The 14,534-nt window shown below is 41.3% G+C and overlaps 1 protein-coding gene across 3 annotated transcripts in view; it reads left to right on the top strand.

The window, feature by feature from the left end:
- The window catches only part of Zcwpw1 (zinc finger CW-type and PWWP domain containing 1), a 31,396-nt gene that overhangs the window by 5,323 nt on the left and 11,539 nt on the right, over positions 1–14,534 (top strand). For all 3 annotated transcript variants that reach the window (XM_057764493.1, XM_057764492.1, XM_057764491.1), the window contains exons 2-7: positions 1,894–1,950; positions 2,919–3,142; positions 3,644–3,722; positions 4,845–4,935; positions 5,319–5,476; positions 5,992–6,111. In XM_057764493.1, the coding sequence (XP_057620476.1) occupies positions 1,923–1,950; positions 2,919–3,142; positions 3,644–3,722; positions 4,845–4,935; positions 5,319–5,476; positions 5,992–6,111 (700 nt within the window). In that variant the 5' untranslated portion in view covers positions 1,894–1,922. The remainder of the gene's footprint in view (positions 1–1,893; positions 1,951–2,918; positions 3,143–3,643; positions 3,723–4,844; positions 4,936–5,318; positions 5,477–5,991; positions 6,112–14,534) is intronic.

Below are 14,534 nucleotides of genomic sequence, written 5' to 3'. Positions count from 1 at the left end.
AATTAAAAAAAAAGATTTACCATGTATGTATGTATGTATTTATTTTGCATACTGTGTTCTTCCTGCATGTATCCCAGCAGGCCAGAAGAGGGCACCAGATCGCTTAACCTCTGAGCCATCTCTCCAGCCCTGTGATCTGTAATTCTTCCTAGTTAGTTGGAACTCCAGAAACATATTAGCCTGGGAGATCTGTATAGTTTTAAATAAGTTATTTTTTGTTTTGTTTTGATACAGGGTTTCACTGTGTAGTCCTGGTGATCCCGAAACTTACTTTGTAGACTAGGCTAGCCTCCAACTCACAGAGATCTGTCTGCCTCTGCCTCCCAAGTGTTAAATAAGATTTTGAAGCTAAATATTCTAAAGTGTGCAGTTTGTGGAGAGCATTCTTTTATGTATTTAAACAGTTGTGTGTGTGTGTGTGTGTGTGTGAGAGAGAGAGCACAGTGGCTAGCTTCATACATGCACCTTACACCTACCTAGACTGCTCCTCAGAGACATTTTGATCAGTTCTTTGTATTTACTGGAGCTAGTTTTGAATACATAGCCTGTCATGTAAGCATGCATTTTTATTTTATTTTTTTTGGTTTTTTTGAGACAGGATTTCTCTGTGGTTTTGGAGCCTGTCCTGGAACTAGCTCTTGTAGACCAGGCTGGCCTCGAACTCACAGAGATCCGTCTGCCTCTGCCTCCCCCAAGTGCTGGGATTAAAGGCGTGTGCCACCACCACCTAGCACCACTTATCTTTTTTTGATGGAGCAAATGTATGTGGGAGCTAGTGATGATGAATTAAGATGGAAACTGAAAATACGCTCCTTCCTATAGAAGAAAAGTATTCACTTCAGAACAGCATGCCTGAATTACTCATATATGTGCACGTGTGCACATACACATACATGAAACAGGGTGGGGAAATGCCAAAGGATAATTTAAAAATGGTTTGCACTTAGCTTAATGTGGCCAGTATCTTCTGAAGTCATCTGGTGATCTAATGGAAAGTACTTTATACCTTGGAATCCATCTCACAGATTGGCTGTGAGAATTAAATGCGATGATGCATTAATGGTAAAGAAAAACATCTATGCTAATATGTGTCAGTCACTAGTAAGACAAAACATTGATTTAGTAGAACAGTTGAGAGTGCATTCCTGAGGATGAGCTGTGTTGATCAAAGATATTCTTGTTACTAGATTTTAAAGTAAAAGACCAAGATAGAAGATGCTGACTTAGGTTCTATGGGGACCCTTGTTGGTTACCAAATGTTTCTGAGCTACAATAGTAGAATCCAGTATTTTGAGAATTTTTTTTTTTTGGTCTGATCATTGAAATAAGAGAAAAACAAATGTCCCTGTGCATAGGGACCTCTGAATAATTTGTGTCCTAAGTATGTGGGGGAACTTTGAAATGAAAAGAGCATCTTTTCACTCCCAGCCCTGCTTGCCCTTTACCGCTACTCCAGTACCATCTCTGCTTCCAGCTATTTTGAGGCCTGAGGCAGGAGGATTATAAATTCAAAGCTTTTCTGGGTTACAGAGTGAGTTCAAAGCTTACAAAAGAATTAGACAAGTCTTGGCAACTTATGGAAACCCTATTTCAAATAAAAAAGGGCTGGGGATATAGCTCAGTGGTAAAGTGCTTGCCTGGCTAGCATGTAGAAAGGCTGAGGTTTAATATCCAGTACTAGGAAAACAAAACCAAACATTATTGCTTATCTCCGAAGCAGCAACTCTCTGCCCAGGCACGTAATCAGTACTGATGCAGGGGTAGGAACGGGGTGAAGAAGGCAGAAGCATTGTCCTGGATCCCGGACAAAGAAATTTAAATCCAAGAAGACAGGGTAAAAAGAAAGTTTAAACATGTCTAACCGAAGTATAACCATTTCTTTTCTTCTAACAGAGGCAAGGATAGTGTAGTTTCTGAACTGAATGATGGCAGCATTACAGAATGACAAAGGTGAGCCAAGCTTGAGAGACATTCACTTAATACATTTCTCTCCCTTTTCCCTTCTATCCATCCTTTCCTTCAAAGGGGAATTCTGGTCCCATGTTTTCTGTTCACTTTGTTCACATTACTTAGAAACAGTTCTTAGAAACGCTTAGTGGCTAAGAGCACCTGCTGCTCCAGAGGACTCAGGAGTGCTTCCCAGCACCCACATTAGGCGGTTACAGCTCCAGGGGATTGGATGCCTTTGGCCGTCATGGGCACCTGCGTGTACAAAGTTCACACACATTTACACAAATAGAAAAACCTTTAACACAGCCATGATCAGGAATGTATGAATTCACAGGGAGAAAAATGCATCTAAGTATTCATAATATGAAGTTAAATATGCTGAATGCCACTATAGAAGTACACAGTGTTATAGATGCTCAGAAGAAATAGGTTATCACTTATACCTGGTGGGATTAGTATAATTTTCATAGAGGAGATGGCATCAGACTAGGCCTTGGGAATTCTATTGTGTTTGTTGAGTTCAAAGATATTCCTATATGTATTCTGATCAGTTAAAATTAAAAAATAAATTTTTTAAAAAAAATATTAAACCTTGAGTCATTTCTAAATGCTCAATAGTTTTTTTTAAAAAGCTTATTTTCATGGAGTTAAAAATGGGACTATTTAAAAAAAATTTACACTTGAATAATTCACCTTCCTACATGGTTGTATTAATCATTTTGAATTGATGGTACAAAACCTGGTGTGTTTTAGAACCAACTAATCTTGTCAAATGTCTGGGTCTCACTCTAAACTGTTTTTAAAATAGTCTCAGGGCTAGCAAATGAATATGCAGGGAGGGACTGAGAAATCTGGATTTGTTAAAATTTGCTTTCTTCTAATGCTGACCTGATTACTTTATAGGCAGTTGTTTGGCAATCTCGGTTAGACACTTATTTCCTAAACTTCATTTGATCATATTTCCTCAGAATATGAAAAGGGAACAAAGAAAACCTTTGCTCCACCTACAAAAACATCACATAGTGTGAAACAGCTTAATTCATGGAAGAAGGACACCCTGGGGAACAGTTCTCAAGAGGCAGAGGCCAAGCCAAGCAGGCCAAAAGCCAGCTCAAAGAAGGAACAGAAGAAAGCCACAGAGCATGGTCCAGGCGGGGGCCAAGAGAACAAGTCGGCTGAGAAGAAAGGAAAGGTGTGCATCACACTCTGATAGGACAGTCCTTCCTGTTTTGTACCAGATAAGCTAGATAAACAGAATCTTTCTCTGTTGGGGGGTAGGAGGCCACTTGTTCATTCCCAGCTGCCCAGACCACAAAATAATCACTCAGAAACTATATTATTTGCAATACTGTTCGACCAATAGTTTAAGCATATTTCTAGCTAGCTCTTATATCTTAAATTAACCAATTTCTATCAATCTGTGCACCAGCATGTCTGAGGCTACATGGCTTCTCACTACTATACCTTCTGTCTCCCAGCATTCAGTTTAGTTTTTCTGCCTAGCTTACTCTGCCCTATCACAGGCCAAAGCAGTTTCTTTATTCATTAACCAATAAAAGCAACACATATACAGAAGAATTTCCCACATCAGGGATTTGTTTGTGTGTGTGTTTGGGGGTGTTACTGAGGAATGAACCCAAGACCCCTTGTGTGCTAGACAAGCAGTTTTCCTTCCTTACCCTTGTCTCTGCAGGAAAAACCAACTCTTACCAATGCAGAATTTGAGGAGATTTTCCAGATAGTACTACAGAAGTCTCTGCAGGAGTACTTGGGTATGGTGTGGTGTGAAGAGAAAAGGGGAGAGTGACTGTCATCTAAGGGGTACTATAAGTTTGACAGCTTCTTTCTCTCCCCATTTGAGAAAATATTTTATTTTTTTGAGACAGGGTTTCTCTGTGTAGCTTTGGAACCTGTCCTAGAATTTGTTTTAAGTGTATGCACAGGTTCATGTGTGTCTGTGCTAATGTATGTAAGTGAACATGTGTACATGTACAGATGCATGTGTCTGATGTGTACTGAGGCTGGAAGTCAGTCTTAGTTGTCATTCCTCAGGCTCTATCTACCTAGTTTTTTGAGACTGTCGCTCACTAGCCTGGGGCCCAGCCACTTCCTCTAGTCTAGCAGCTGGGAGGCTCAGGAATCTGCTTTCCCAGGCGCCTTAGTGCTGGGATTACAAGTGCATGCCCCCACACTGGATTTATTTTGTTTTGATTCTACATGGGTTATGAGGATTGAACTCAGGTCTTCATACTTGTGAGGCAAACACCTTATCGACTGAGTGATCTCCCCAGCACTTGGTTTGATTTTTTTTTTTTTTTTGGATTTTTCGAGACAGGGTTTCTCTGTAGCTTTTGGTTCCTGTCCTGGAACTAGCTCTTGTAGACCAGGCTGGCCTCGAACTCACAGAGATCCACCTGCCTCTGCCTCCCGAGTGCTGGGATTAAAGGCGTGAGCCACCACCGCCTGGCCATGGTTTGATTTTTTTTTTTAGGACAAAAAGGGCTGGTATATAGATAGGCTCAGGGGCCTTTTCTACAAGGTAAAGTGATTAAGGAGAATGGTCTCATGTAAACTTTTTATAGGTGTAGAAGTTTGAGGAGAAATAGGTAAAATATGGTACATGTACACAATAAAATCACTTGGCTGTCATGGAATGAGGCTGGTCAATATGAAAAGGCTTGCATAAATATACAGATCTTAGTTTTTCTTGAGTTTAGTGATTTCAAGTTCTATCATATGACAAAATACCAAAGGTAGACTCTTCGAAGCACAAAGGTAAGATATTTGAATGGAATGCTGTGATTGTGAAATGCTAGAGCCCTTGTTTCCTTTGTCTCTTCTCTGCTTGTAATACTTTGTTTTGGAAGGGCTGGGGTCTGGACTTAATTTTGCAGAGACTTCCTGTGTCCAACCTATGACACCTACCAAGTCAGACAAAGAATCAGAAGTTGCTCCTTCTGCCACTAAGAATGAAAATGGTGATGGGTAAGTTTATCCCAGAGGGACAAGTTGAACACAGGGTGGACATGAGACTAGCAAATGGTGACCCATCTTCCTGTCTATTTGGTCATCTGTTATACTCACATTGATTTCTCTTAGCTCAGGAAAGATGCCTGTTAGAGTTAGGAAATGGGCAAGGAGTTGGATAAAATGACCTCAGGAGATCAAAGGAGACCTGGGATTTGTATGTGTCCTTTGGGAATTGAACCGTGTTCCTAGTGCATGCTAAGTATATGCTCTACCTCTGAGCTGCATCTCCCAATCCAATCGAGAATTCCTGTTTTACTATTAGCCCCTGGAATCTCTTTCAAAGGATTTGAGTGACAACTATCTCTTTGAAAACTTTTATTTAAACAATATCACTTCAGGGAGAAGGTAATAATGCCTGGTACTCCAAAGATGGCATCTTCTCTAGAAGAGGAAGTGAACTCTGAGATAAAGACATCTAAGCCAGGCCAACTGGTTACTGAACCCTCTAAGAAGAAATTTAATAGACTTTCTTTAAGCAAAAGAAAGAAGAAAGCTGGCAAGTATCATTATATGACCTTTAAAAAGATTTTCTGTTTATGTGTATGTATGTATGTCTGTGTGAATGTGTACCATGTATATATGGGAACATAGAAAAGCCAGAAGAGGATGTTGGATCCCCTGCAGCTGGAGTTATAGGTGGTTGTAAGTTGCCCAGAGTGGGCCCTAGGAGCCAAACTCGGGTCCTCTCTCTAGCTCCCAGATATCCTTTACATTTTAAAATATGTTATTTATTATTAATGGAGAGCAACTATGGTGTATATGTGGAGGTCAGAGAACAAATTTTGGGTTCTCTCTTTCCACTGCAGCTTCTGGGGTAGCCATCTTGTTAGCCCAGGTAAGTTGTCATTGAAACCTGGTACAAGTACTTATCAAGAAATCAGAGGATGGGAGAGTGGGCAGGGTACGATTCTTCTGCCTCTGGCTTGGAGCTTTCTGGTGATTCTTTCACTGTGTTTTATTGCTAACAGAGATCTGCTTATCTCCCTACCTCACAATGTTTTCTTTTTCCAGAAGATGACAAAATGGAGACAATCCAAGATGGACGTGAGTGCAGTCTGAAAGACAAGCAGAAGACAATGTCTCAGGACCATTCTCAGATCCGGGGCCAGAAAGAAGAGGAAGGTGGTTTTGGTGAGCTCAGCTGAGTGTGGAAAGCTCAAGATGGAGGAGATAACTAGGGTCTGAAAGGAAACCTCGAGGACTGTAATTATCTTCCCAGTCTGAGAAGATAAGGAAAGAGGAAGAAATAGGAAGATCTTATCTCTTTGCTTGCTTATCCACACAGTTCACACTCTTCCTGGTGTTTCAGGTGGTGTCCAGGAAGAAAACTAATGTGTGACCGTAAGAGTAAATAGAACAGTTAGAAGGTTGTGTAACAATGCCAGGCGGTGAGAGAATTTCATGAGAGAGAGAACACCCCATCTTGTCAAATGCAACCACAGAGAAGCCAGAGGATGAGGATTTGAACGTGTTCAAGTACATCCCAGTTAGTAAGCTATCAGGGTCTCAGTTCCGTCTGCAGTATGGGTTAGTCAAGGTGACTGGCAAGCTGTCGTTGTTTAGAAATTGGCATGAAGGTGGCTAAGTTGTTCAAGTATTTGCCTTGCAAGCCTGAGGATCTGTGACAGATTCCCTAGCACCCACGTAATGGCACACTTATGTAGTTCTAGTCCCAGAGAGGTGAGATAGGAGAGTCCCTGGGGTTCGCTGACCAGACAGTCAGAACTAATCAGTGCATACCAGGTACAGTAACAGAAAAAAAAAATCTCAAAATATTTATTTATTTATTTTTTTGAGTCAGGGTTTTTCTGTGTAGCTCTGACTGTCTTGGAACTCACTCTGTAGACTGGGCTGGCTTCAAACTTACAGAAATCCACCTGCCTTCTAAATGAATGTTGGGATTAAAGGTGTGTGCCCCCAATGCCCAGCTTTAAAACTTCTTTTAAAGGTGGAGAAGCAATTAAAAAAAAAAAAAAAAGACAGCCAAGGGGCTGGAGAGATGGCTCAGAGGTTAAGAGCACTAGTTGCTCTTCCAGAGGTCCTGAGTTCAATTCCTAGCAACCACATGGTAGCTCACAAACACCTATAATAAGATGTGGTACTGTCTTCTGGCCTGTAGGCATACATGCAGGCAGATGACTGTATACATAATAAATAAATCTTAAAAGAAGATAGCCAGTGTTGACCTGTAGCCTCCACATGCTTGTGTACACACGTATACATATATACACACAGAAACACCACCACCACCACCATTAGTTTAGACTTGAAAAGTTAAGAGGCGGGAAAAAGGTCGATAAAAAGGAGTGAAGTGAGAGCTTTGGTATGGTTTTTCTTTTTATACCTTCCTTTTTTTGAGACTGTTCCACGTAGTCCAGGTTAGCCTTGAACTTACCATGTAGTTGAGGATGCCATGCCAGGTTTATAAGAGAGAGGTCTAGGGAGACAGCTCAGTGGTAGAATAGTTTCCTAGTTTGTACAAAGGCCTGGGTATGTTTCCACCAACACCACAATAAAAAGTAGAAAAACAACACAACGATAATAACATAGGCAAATAAGAGCACTGCCCCCAGGGGAGGGCAGACACTCAGACATATTTATATGCCAAAGAAAATTTATTATAGGCAGAGGGATGAAGAGATAGGCCTGGGAAGAGCCAGAGATGTATTCATCTGGAAGGCTGAAGTTGTTAGTCTTTGATGGAACAAAGGTAAGGATGGAATAGATAGGAACTCATTTCTTCTCTTTTATTGGTTTGAGATTGAACCCAAGGCTGTGTATATGCTAACCATGCAGTCTGCCACTGAATTACTTTACCAACTTACTCTTTTTATGGCAGTTATTATTGACTTATATGATGTTTTCCAAACAAGTATGAAGGTTTAAGTTCACATCCCTGGAGCTTGCATAGAACTGGACGCAATAGCACACACATGTAAATGAAGTGTACCTACAGGGAGATAGGAGGTAGAGACAGATGATCTCTGCAAGCTTACTAGCCACTTAGCCTGGCATATACTGAAAGAAAAAAGAATGAGAGACTGTCTCAAAGAAGGTGAAGTTGTCTTCTGACCTCTGCATACTTGCTGTGGCATGCACATGGCCTGCATTTACATATGTGCCATAGCATGCTTGTACTCACATTTATACACAAAGATAAAACAAAATATCAAAGAAAAAGAAATGATGAACTGGGCTGGGTGTGGTGGCACATACCTTTAATCTCAGCATTCAGAAGGCAGAGGCAGGTGGATCTCTGTGAATTTCAGGTCAACCTGGTCTACAAAGTGAGTTCCAGTACAGCCAAGGCTACACAGAGAAACCTTATCTCAAAATAAAAATAAAAACAAAAAACAAAGCAAACACCCCCCAATAAAGAAAAAAAAAGATTAACCAATCTGATACTCCTTCTGTCATAGAAACTACAATTTAGTGTGTCAGAAAAATAATAGATGTTTCAAATAATGATGACCTTGAGAAATTAGGTCATAAGAAATAGATCACATAATGTATCAGTAAGTTTAAAAATAAATAATCTGGAAGAAAACAGGCTCACATACATTAAAATAAAAGTGAGCTGCGTGTGGTGGTCCATGTCTTTAATCTCAGCACTCAGGTGGAGACAGGCAGATCTCTGTGAGTTGGAAGTCAGCCTGGTCTATATAGTGAACTCCAGATCAGCCAAAGATACATTTTGAGATTATGTCCCCCAAAGTAAACAGCAACTTAGAATGGTAAGTATAAGGACCAGTGGAATAAAAATTAATCTAGTGTCTGATAATGTATATATATGTGTATATATGTTTTTAATTTTTGTTTTCACTGGGCAGTGGTAGCGCATGCCTTTAATCCCAGCACTTGGGAGGCAGAGGCAGGTGGATATCTGTGAGTTCAAGGCCAGGCTGGTCTCCAAGAGCTAGTTCCAGGACAGGCCCCAAAGCTACAGAGAAATCTTGTCTCGAAAAACCAAAATAAATAAATAAAATAAATAAATTTTTGTTTTCTATTTTTTTCGAGACCAGATTTCACTGTGTAACATTCCTAACTGTCCTGGAACTAGTTCTGTAGACCAGGCTGGCCTTGAAATCACAGAGATCCCCCTGCTTTTGCCTCCCGAGAGCTGGGATTAAAGGCATGCATCACCACTGCCCAGCCATAGTTTAAATTTTAATATGTGTGTACATATGTATATTCATGTTGTATTTATTCATGTGTGTACAGGAACATGCTAATTCATATGTGCATGTAGGCCAGAGGCAACCTTAGCTGTTGTTCCTCAGAAGTTACCTGTCATTTTTTGAGACATGGGCTCTCATTAGCCTGGAGCTCCCAAAGTAGGCTTAAGTTGGCAGGCCAATGAGCCCTAGGAATCCATCTGCCCCTGTCTCCTCAGTGTTGATTACAAATAGTTGCCCCTGTGCCCAGAATTTAATGAAACTTTAGGTTACAGTTTGTGTGTGTGTGTCTGTGTATACATGCTCTTGACATGTGTGGAGGTCACAGACAACTTGCAAGAGTTGGTCTCTCTTTCTACCATGTGGAATGGATCTCAGCGATCAAACTTAGATCATCAGGCTTGGAGGCAGGTTTGCTTATGCATTGAGTTGTCTCACCAGCCCTGTGCTCCTTTTCTTTTTACATGGATTCTGGAGATTGAACTTGCAAAGAAAAGTATTTTACTGACTGAATCATTCCCCCCATCCCTGTATTTACATATTTTTTTAATCATAAAAGCATAAATTGGCTAGCATATACTCAGAGAGACACTCTAGAAAGACTATGCAAGCACCAGCTCGGTAGTAAACCTGGACTTGATGCAATTGCATGGTAAAGGAGGAGCTAGCTGGAAGTGTGATCTTTTCAGGCAGTCAGCTTGTGTAGGACTTAAATCACCTAAAGGAAAGGTCTGAATAGATTATTTCTCAAAAGGAGAACTAAGAAGTTTGTTCTGTTTCTTACAGTTGCTGAGGAGAGGGGAGCTCTCCTGGTCTAGGATGTAGAAAGAGACCGACTATCGTAAATACAATCTGTAATACTTGTGGTGAAGAAAAAGAACATCATGTCATGAAAGGAAACAGTGGAGCCCTAAGTAAGATCAGGCCAGCCAGGGAAAGCATTCTCCAGGAAACTGTGTTTGAGTTAAAACCTGAAAACTGTCTAGTGGAGGTAGGAGAGAGTTTTAGGTAAGATAGGATTTGATATGTTCTGATTGGAGTTATGAGATCAGGGGTAGGAGGTATGGGGAGTAGCTTTGGTAAAATGGAAAGAGATAGGCAATAACTCAATAAATAAAAATAAAATTGTACCACACTTTTTCTTTTGAGTCATCAACCAGCTCCTAAATCATGGAGGCTTATTATTAGTTTTGAATGTTTTGTCTAGCTTAGGCTCCTTTCTGGCTATCTCTTTTTAACTTAAATTAACCTGTTTATTTGCATTTTGCCTTAGGGCTTTTTACCTTTATTTCCTTCTGTATATATATCTTACTCTCACTGCTTGTGTCTGCTTGGCTGGCAGCTGGCGATTCCCTCATTCTCTACTCCTCTCTAGAGCCTAGATTTCTCCTATTTATTCTCTCTGCTCCACAGCCCTGCCTATCCTTTCTCCTGCCTAGCTATTGGCCATTCAGCTTTTTATTAGACCAATCAGGTGCCTTAGGCGGGCAAAGTGAAACAAATGCATCTTTATAATTAAAAACACATCCTTACATTGTTAAACAAATGCGACATAAACAAATGTAACACATCTTTACCTAGTTAAAACAATATTCCACAATAGAGATAGGCAGTAACTCAATAAAAGAAAGTACCATAGACAAGAGAGATGGTTCAGCACTTGCAGAGGACCTGAGTGTGATTCTCAGCACCCAGGTCAGGTCGCTCACAACCACTTATAATTCTAGCTGTAGGGGATCTGATGCCTTCTTCTGCCCTTCATGGGCATCTACTCTCATGTGCAAACACACAAATGCATACATGTACACAGATATATAAGGATAAAAATAAAATCTTTGAAAGGAAAATAGTATGTAGTAAGAATTTTATCCCAAGGGCAGTGAGAAGCCATTGGTGTGCTGTATCCAGGTGAATGACATCTTCAAATTAATGTTTGAAAATGATCAAGTATGAAGGAGGACAAACCCATTAATAAATGGATGCCAGTGTCAGAATGTATAGTGGCACTTGGATTAGGACAATGAAAACAGAGCTAGAAATGTATGGTTTTATAATATTTTAGAGATAAGATCATAAGAACTAGGTAATGATTAATAATTGGCAGAGTATGAGAGAGAAAAATATCAAAAAAGATTGTCTCTGGCACGATCAGTTATGACAGAGGAAATGGGAACAGAGCAGAAGATACCGTGGAATAATTTTTTTAAAGATTTATTTATTTATTATGTATATGACATTCTGCCTCCATGTATGCCCACACGCCAGAGGAGGGTACCAGATCTCATTACAGATGGTTGCGAGCCACCATGTGGTTGCTGGGAATTGAACTCAGGACCTCTGGAAGAGCAGCCAGTGCTCTTAACTACTGAGCCATCTCTCCAGCCCCCTGTGGGAGAATATTAAACATTCTGGTTTGGGTGCAAAAATTTGAGACCCGTATAAGACATCTAAATAGAGTTAGGTCTGTGAGAGAAGCTCAGTGGGGGAACTTGTACTCAGCATGTACACGGTGCTGGGTTTTGTCCTCAGCACCACAAAAATTAATCAGTACAGTATAGTTTTATCATATGATCATACTATACAGGTGTATACAAGACATAACACAGGTGCCAAAGAGCAAAGTGGCACTTAATTCATAACAGAAGCCAAAAGTATATGGTTGTATATTGTCAGGTATGCAAAATGGATTTCAGAACTGTGGGGTGCATGAGCTCGGGTTAAGGGAAAGTGTGGTGTGAGGAGAGAAAACCTTTGGCTGAGCTTTGGAACCCTGACTTTTTGAGACTGGATGGAGAACAAAAAGAAGTGAGTGAAGGAAACTGAGAAGGAGGCTGCCAGGAAGATGAGAGGACACAGGAGATGAGGTGTCCCAGGGGACAGGGAGCAGTCAACCAGAGCACTCTGAATGGGTGCTGGTTACACAGTCTCCACCGCCATGCGGTGGTGAGCAGCAAACAGGTTCCCCCTCTCAATTTATTAGTTCTTTGAGAATTTTATAATGTATTTTTTTTTTATCATATTCACTCTTCTCTCAACACCTCCTGATCCACCCCCACTTTCCTACCCTCACAACCTTTTGTTCTCTCTTGGGCTTTTGAAACTTATCAAGTGCAGAAAACTGCCCGTGCTCTCTTGGGTGTGTGGCTTTCCACTGGAGTGTAGACAGTTTTCTTTAAGATTGAGGCTCTCTTTTCTAGTCTTGCCAGGTCACCTCTGTAAATACCTGACCATTGGTGATTTTTGTTTGTTTGTTTGGTTTTGCTTTGTTTTGTTTTAGGCAAACACTCAACTGACTGAGCTTCACTGCAGCCCCAGCAACTGTCATTTCTAATGAACATACCATGCCCAACTAGAATTTTTTGTCTAGTTTTAAATTTTATTTTATGTGTGTGGGTACTTTACCTACATGTGTGTCTGTGCACTGTGACCATTCCTGGTGCCGGAAAAGACCAGAAGAGGTCAGCTCTTCTTGAACTGTAGTTATAGATAATTGTGAGCCATCATGTTGGTGCTGGGAATTGAACCCAAACCCTCTGGACAAACAAGTGCTCATAACCACTGAGCCATTTCTCCAGCCTCCAGTATGTTGTTTTTGGATAAAATACTTAAGAAATGATTCATACATAGTATAATGATGTTTTGAAAGAACCCAAATGTAAGTCTAAGCAATAATTTTGTGGGATATGATTAGACATGGGTGAGGTATATCCCTGCGTTTGAAGATGTTTTAAGGTAAAAATTGGCAGTAGGTAAAAATTTAACACAGCAAACTTACAGGTGAAATATTGTTTGATGATATTAAATCTTTTTTGTTTATATGTATGTGTGCATGTGTGTGCTCGTGTGGGTGTGCATGCATGATGCTGGAGATCAAACTGGGCCTCCTGGTTTTGGAGTGGATGGGACAGCCTGGTGGGCTGGAGACTGCGATGAAGCAAGAGCTGCAGGACTCTTTCAGCAAGCGAGGTGGAGCGGACAGGGCAGTCAAGACATCTGGACATATGACTCAGAGTCTGTGTGTGCTGTCTGACATGACTGGCTGGGTCATGCAGAAGAGGGAGTAGGCTACTGAGGAGGTGTATGGAACAGGGCCAAGAAACCAGTGGGGTGCTTGTGAGGCAGTCCTGTGACGCTGTTGTCATCAGAACTGAAGGCTTGAAGTGGGGAGGTAAAGACTGAGCAGGATGCCAACATCTTTGCAAGGAGACAGTAGGGCGAGATAGTGCCTAGTGGAGGGCACCTCAGAGACAGAGGGTTTCTGCGGGAGAGAGGCGTAGTGCTGGTGGGAGTAAAGATGATCTCCCTACCTTCTACCTGGAGAGATGTGGGGAGTGTGAGAAGGAACAGACTCCACTTAGCCATCTGATGCTGTGGTTGAGTGGGGCAGTGTCATTAGTGTCCAGGTATCAGGATGAAGATAGAGTACCATGGAGATGGCTCGGTCAGTAAAGTGCTTGATGATCAAGCGTGAGGATCTGAGTTTGAGCCTTTATTAAAACCCACGTGAAAAAGCAAGGTTCAGTGATGTGTGCCTGTAAAGCCTAATGCGTAGGGAGCAGAGGCAGGAAGATCCGTGTCAGAATCAGGAAACTCCAGGTTCAGAGAGATCCTGTCTTATAAATAAGGTGAAGGGGGCCAGAGAGTTGTCTTAGTGGTTAAGAGGGTTTACTGCTCTTGTAGAGGACTTGAGTTCAGTTCAGAGCACCCAGGAGGTGTCTTACAACTGACTCTAACTTCATCTCCAGAGGATCCAATGGCCATGTCTTTCTCCATGAGCACCACACTCCACATACACACACATTCCTACGTTAACACAATTAAAAGTAAAAATAAAACATTACGAGGCGTGGTGGTATATGCTTTTAACTGGGGCACTTAGGAGGCAGAGGCACTGTGAGCTTGAGGCCAGCCAGCTACACAGTGAAACCTTGCCTCACCCACCCTGCCCAAATAATAACCAAGTAAAACTTCTTTGCTTCATGTGCATCTGTGTACATGCATGCACACACATACACTCATAAACCTCAAATCACATACCCCCCAAAATAATAAGATGGGGTACAATAGGGGAAGATGCTGATCATCAACTTCTGACCTCTCTTTCTACACATGCTCGTGCACACACACACACGCGCGCGTGCGTGCATGCACACACACACACTGGCTTGATGATGTGTGAATAACTGTTTCTCAAGTTTGTGAAGTTTCATAGAACATATTGGAAACCTTGAGTAGATATAAGTGGAGGTTTGAAAAGTAATGAATAAAAGGAAGCCATGGCCTTTGTGAGGGGCAGAGTAAATGGTTAAGAGAAGGGTGCTGGACTCAGACTTGTGTCTTGTGGAGGAGAATGAACTTAGGGCATTGGTCCTAAAGGAT

This window comes from Chionomys nivalis, chromosome 3 (assembly GCF_950005125.1).
Source record: "Chionomys nivalis chromosome 3, mChiNiv1.1, whole genome shotgun sequence".
NCBI classification, from domain to species: domain Eukaryota; kingdom Metazoa; phylum Chordata; class Mammalia; order Rodentia; family Cricetidae; genus Chionomys; species Chionomys nivalis.
Note: the sequence above shows the minus strand (reverse complement) of the source record. Positions and strands in the feature narration are given on the sequence as shown.